General features: G+C 34.6%; 1 protein-coding gene across 1 annotated transcript in view; it reads left to right on the top strand.

Moving 5' to 3' along the window:
* Positions 1 to 1,509: 1,509 nt before the first annotated feature.
* Positions 1,510 to 6,620, top strand: part of LOC106884517 (ribosome biogenesis protein SPATA5L1) — a 25,503-nt gene continuing 20,392 nt past the window's right edge. Inside the window, exons 1-2 of the mRNA XM_052978035.1 lie at positions 1,510 to 1,712; positions 5,010 to 6,150. Of these exons, the coding sequence (XP_052833995.1) occupies positions 5,053 to 6,150 (1,098 nt within the window). The 5' untranslated portion in view covers positions 1,510 to 1,712; positions 5,010 to 5,052. The remainder of the gene's footprint in view (positions 1,713 to 5,009; positions 6,151 to 6,620) is intronic.

Consider the following 6,620-nt stretch of genomic DNA (forward strand, 5'->3'; position numbering starts at 1 on the left):
TTCGAATACAAAAATATTTTTCTGTTCTATAACACAAAATAGATAAGTATACGAAGTTTGAAAGTCTTTCGGTACCAAAAACACTACGTAAAACATTAATGAAAAATGTGGCCCCCGTTTTAAAAAAGATCCACTTATTTTACTATATAAGTTATACAATGTTCATAAGCTCATTTCAATATTTGGTTTGAAAGAAGGGGCTGTGCTTACCGTTTTCAGGGACCGCTGACACTGATGCAGTCAGACATCCAAAGGTTTTTTTTTTTTAAATTGCATAGTCAAACTTTAACCTCTCAACACTTAGCATAAAGCTACCATCCCCTGGTAAATTTCTTCTTGTTTTTTTTTTCTTTTGATAATTACCCAATACACTCTAAAGTGAGTGGCATAAGGAAGGGTATTCAACCGTAGAAACTATGCCAAAGATATTGGAGCTCGACGCAGTCCCTCGGCTTGTTGGATCCGTCTAATCGATGCCAGAATTGAAGACAGTCATTAAAAGATGATCATGATTGCCAGTGTGTGTGCGCGCATACATGCATACGCGCACACACACGCATACATACAGCCAGCCAGCCATGGTTGAAAGAAGAACAAGAACAACAAGTATTATTAAAAGAGGAAAGAAGCATGGTCGTTCCTTAACCAAGTGACCTTATCTTATCACCCATCACTTGTTATGCGCTTATAAATTAGTTTGATAGTTGAGTTCTGATTAACTGTATGCAAATGAGTTCATAACTGGGGTCCAGAACTCTCGTAGCCCGGGGCATGCTGCAAAAAGCGTCCCTGCACAATTACAAAATCCACGATATTATGTAGTAATTATTTGTTAAAAGTAATTAATGTTTTAAAGCAATATTTTAGGAAAAAATACTTTACCAGTCCAGTACAGGCAGTAATTCAAAATATATTTTTTGGGCGAAAGTAAAGAATACGCACATCCGGTGTTTAGGGTTAGGATTAGGGTTTTTGTTACGCCGAAAACGGATGGTGAACGTTTTCTTTACCTCCGCTATTTTTTTAATGTTTACTTTTATAAATTTTATAAATGGAGTTCAAGCTTATCGTATTATGGTCAATTTTGCGCCCCTACTTCAATCGGCGCCCGGGGCACGTTCCCCCTTGCTCCCCTCCCTAGTTAAGCTACTGGGGCTAGCATCTTTTAGTTCATTGACTATGTTCTGATGATTTTGGTCAGTTGACGTCTCACGTACTGTGACATATTCTTGCATTGAAGAAATTCTTTTACATCGCCAGGACTAACAGCAGTGAACGAGGCTCGAAGGAGAGACAAAGAGTTGAAACAAAGGATGAGGAAAAAATAACATTACTCCACCGAACTATGTCAGTTTTTAGTTAATTAAATTTCTCACTGTTGGGCAATTACCTGTTATCTGCATTTCGGTAAGGTAAATGGGTGGGGAATGTTTGATGCCTTACATAGAAGATACGAATGAGAATTAATAAATTCAGGTATTTAATTTGTGTGAGCTTTAGCCTTTAACATGAAGTTAAGGAAACACAGGATGAAAAATAAATGGGATTCCTAAGTGTGACATGTAAAATGTTCGGGAGCAAAATAAGTCAACAAGGAATAGAACACCGCTATTAATAGGATAATAATTTACGAAGGAAATAATTTCTCAAACACCGCTTATTCGTCCTTTTAAAATAACTTCCGGTGTTAACACGTGTGATTGGACGAATAGGTAAGCAGTTTTGATTCAAAACTTAGAAACGTTTTATTTTTTATTAATTATTTTGATGAACTGATGAATAATTAATATCTATAACTGTTCAGCTTTCGTTGGCAAAATAATAAAATTTGACTTTCATGTTACTTTGTATAAAAGCTGTCTTTATTCACAAAAGGCGGTTTACCTTGATAGAGAAAAATAAGGTATTTGTAACTCATAATTATTGTTGCATTGTATATTTTTTAAACATTTAAATAAAAATAAATTGTGCTAAAGTTTTTATTTTGAATTTTCGCGCATTTTTCTTAGTTCTTTCCAAGTCTCATTTCATGTATATTTGGAATTTATATCTAATCACTAAATGGAAATTTAAAAAATTTAAACGGTCTAATAATAATAATAACGCATGGAACGTCCGATATAAAAGATACAAAACTTGATCACAATCATGTTTTTTTTTAAATATATATTTAAACAATGCCTAATAATTTACTACAAATATTTAAAAAGCTGTAAGTAAAAAAAATTTAACAAAAACCTTCAGATTTCGGCGAAACAAGCTTTTGTAATAAGCCAAAGTGAAAGTCAAAGTTTGTTATATATAAAATGTATATGAATTTGTAATCACCTTATCTCTAATTATGTACTCCTAAAACATTATTAGAAAGGAATTTTCTGCATCTCACTTACTCGTGTTCTATTTGCTTTCCAAAAGCATTTCTTTAACTTTCATGACCGGTGGTGTTTTTATACAAAATTAATTTTGAAAGTTCTCTTCTATGACTTTTAAAATTTTTTTATATCCTCCAATCTTTACATAAACTGCGTTTATACATAATCTAAACATTTTTCTCTTTAATATTTATCTTTTACGATACAGTTGATACCGCCTGTGTTTTGAGTTTTAAAAAATGCCTTGTGTGCAATTGAGGGAGTATGTCTGACTGTTTTATTATTTTCTTTAGTAAATTATATTCTTAATGAATAAGATTTAAACAAGTAGATACTACAGCAGATATAATTAATAAATATATTATGGAACAACAAATTCGTTAGATTAGTTTTTTTTTTTATCAAGTTATTTTTAAATGATGCTATTTTGTATCCTCGTGTTACCATCCCATAATTTGCATCATTGACAGTTTATTTGTGCGGGCTTTATAAATTAGATAAATAAAATCTATGTGGATATATATATATATATATATATAAAATATTTAAAAAGTTGTAGTGTGATATCGTCAAAACAATTTTCGGCACTGTCATGCTATTAGCTGTCAGAAGTGAAAGTGCTCACTGCTAGTGAAGTATCTGTCTGTCTGCCTGCATGCCTGTTGCTGGCCTGTCGATTCTTTGGCTACTGACAGCTAATACCATGACTGGCCGGAGCGAGCTATATGTCTGTCTGTCTATCTATAGATAGATAGATAGATAGAGATATCTATCTATCTATCTATCTATCACTCGAAAGTTCGCGCGTCCGCGCTAGCTAGTCGTGAGTGGTCGATCCTATTATTTTAAAACTTCAAACTTTATTTGTTTTCTATTTTGATAAATTCTCTCTGTTGAAAATTATATTTTTATATTTTAAATAATTTGCAATTTCAGGAAATATGTTTTTATATTAAATTTGTGTTTTCTACTCACGACTAGCTAGCGCGGACGCGCGAACTTTCGAGTAATAGATAGATAGAGAGACAGACAGACAGACAGACATATAGCTCGCTCCGGCCAGTCATAGTATTAGCTGTCAGTAGCCAAAGAATCGACAGGCCAGCAACAGGCATGCAGGCAGACAGACAGACAGACAGATACTTCACTAGCAGTGAGCACTTTCACTTCTGACAGCTAATAGCATGACAGTTATTGGCTCATTGCTATTTTATTATTTTGTTTTGAAGCGTTATTTAAAGTACCCTGTGATTATTGATCATAGCAGTAATTTTTGTGTCTTTCTGTAAAATATTATTTGGTACTTTGAAAGTATTATAGTCATAGTTTGAAACGTAATTTGATGAATTCGTTCGACTAACGAATGAAAATAATCGGCAAAGTGCTACAGAAACAGCGTCAAATTCTGGTGCATTAATGTTATCATTATTTCTCTGATGGTAATAATTTCCTTTCTTTGACTTCCACTAGTTTTACCGTCTTTATCGCAAAGTTAGTATTAAAGCGAAAGTATAAACACATCGTTAGATGAAAAACAAAACTTGACCAGCACTACCCAAATACGACAACTATAACCCCAAATAACTTCTAAAATACGAAATTTTGTCAAAAACGTTCAGAGTTAACCGTGTTCTACGTGAGAAATTCTACCCGTATTGGAAGTTTCAAACTGCTTAGTTAAAAACAATTAATTAAAAAATCTGTGATTCAAACTGAACAGATCCACAAATTATGTTTACACGAGGAGGGGTAACATATTTTCTTTTTTTCCGCTACAATCCAAGTGCTCTCAATATTTTGTAGATTGCCAAAATAGAGTGACGAACAGAATGCTTTATGGTGTTTATTTATGATCCCTTAAGTTCTGAGTTAAAATCCTGTTGAGGTAGGTTTGGCTTTCCATCCTTACTGGGTCGATAAAGTAGTGCCAGTCAATTACTGATGGGTCAATATAATCGGGGGGTTTATTCCTTCCGAGTTTTTGTCTCGTGTCTATTTCAGAAAACAGCGTAGTGTTGTGTTTGCTGAGTCGAAATGTGCAGTATTTAGTTTGAATCTCGCCGAGATCATCCTTGCTCTTTATCTCTTCGAGTGGGGAGTGATGGAGTAATAAAACGAGTTTCAGTTCAGAAGATGAAATTGGGCACCCATGTACTAAAAGGATTTGTCTAAAATAGAAATACATTATTTTTCTTTGTACAATCAGTCAAAAACACGACTCTTTTGGCACTCTTCAGTCGAGTGAACATGTTCCACTCATCTAACCCATTACCATTTCATATTTATTTACATTGTAGAATAAACAATCCGTTATTTGCTCCAATGGCAGCTTATAATGTTTATGTAATACATTTTATAAATTCATTAAAGTAAGAAAGCAATATTGTTACATAATTATTTTCCTGCCTGTAGTTGTAGTTAGCACAGCATATCTGGTTCTTCATATTCAAACTGTTGGACTGTGTTATTAGTGAACATAATCATCTCACAAAACCAAAACAAAGAAAAAAAAATCTTTTGATATGTAATAGGACTTGTTATATTTGCTATATCAACTATCAAAAAGATGATTGTAATAAGTAACATACATGAATTATTGTTTATTGAAATATAAACTATGCTTTTTTTTATTTTTAGGTATTTTATTTATTTTACTTCGGTTAAAATTTTCAACTTCCGGATGGAGTCTTCAGGAAGTGAACATTTTGATTTGAATGTGGAACCAGTAGAAACCAGTGACTGTGAAGGGCAAAGATGTCGTTTGGGCTCAACACTGTGTGCTTCCCTTGGAGTGGAGCTTGGTTCATTTGTAAGAATAACAACACCTAAAATTTCGGCAATATGTAGCGTCTGGCCGAGACCTGAAGACCAGGATGGTGTATTGCAGTTCAGTGAATTAGTTACTCGTGATTGTTTTAAGACAACCAAAGTGTTTGATGGTATACCTCATATTGATGTACTCTCTACAGCAAATGCCAAATCAACAGAAATTAGTATAATTGCAAAAGACATTAATAGTTTTGAAAAATTAAAACACATGCATCGACATTCTGTATGTCTTCAGGAATACTGTCGCAGCTGTTTACATTTTGTTGGCATTGGTGTTAACGTCAAAGTTAATTTGAGTAAATCAGATGTTGGTTGCAAGTATGGAATGTCTTATATAATAGTTCATTCTATTAAACCAGAAACTACTGATGTTGCCATTGTGAGTAAAGCAACTAAAGTTCGCATCCGTGATGTTATTACTGAAGAGAAATATAAACAAAGGCTGAATAAACCAAATATAGTTCTTGGTGGCTTAGAAGAACCTGCAGAATCTCTTAAAGAAATTGTAAGACTTCCCATGATACTGAAGGAAAATCCCAACTTCAGAGGTGCTGAATTGCCCCGTGGAGTGCTACTTCATGGTCCTCCTGGTTGTGGTAAAACAACCCTTGTCAAATACGTTGCTGTTGAATGTGATGCCCATTTGGTGACTGTCAATGGTCCTGAGCTATTGTCCTCTCAACCCGGTGAAAGTGAGCAGAATCTTAAAACAGTTTTTGAATTAGCAACTCGGATTGGTAAGACAGATGGTTGCATTTTATTCTTTGATGAAATTGACTCACTGTGCCCTAAACAAGATTATTCATCAAAGAGTTCAAAGCTAACAGCCCAACTAGGATTACTTATGGACAGCATAGAAAATGATAGTGGTCTTGTGGTGGTGGCTGCCAGTAATCAGCCAGCAGCTATTGATCCCACTATTCGACGCCCTGGAAGATTTGATCGAGAGGTAACACCTTTTGTTAAATATCTATATATGTTTGTATTTCTGTAGAATTACTTTCAGACTTTGTCATTTGTCACTGTTGTGTTTTCTCTGAAGCAAGGCACATTGTTATTATTTAGCTCAAACTTAGCTAGCAGTCTTTTACTCTTTTACTTGTTTCAGTCATTTGACTGCGGCCATGCTGGAGCACCGCCTTTAGTTGAGAAAATCGGCCCCAGGACTTATTCTTTGTAAGCCTAGTACTTATTCTATCGGGCTCTTTTTGTCGAACCGCTAAGTTACGGGGACGTAAACACACCAGCATCGGTTGTCAAGCAACTAGAGGAGAAGTTTCAGGTGTGGAAGCAAGGTCTAGAATTGAAGGGCCTTAGAGTCAACCTAGCTAAAACCAAAATCCTAATAAGTAGGAAGGTAGATAAAACACAAACCCCTTCAGGTAGATGGCCCTGCTCAGTATGTAGAAAAGGAGTAGG

The sequence above is a fragment of the Octopus bimaculoides genome, chromosome 2, assembly GCF_001194135.2.
Source record: "Octopus bimaculoides isolate UCB-OBI-ISO-001 chromosome 2, ASM119413v2, whole genome shotgun sequence".
Classification (NCBI taxonomy): domain Eukaryota; kingdom Metazoa; phylum Mollusca; class Cephalopoda; order Octopoda; family Octopodidae; genus Octopus; species Octopus bimaculoides.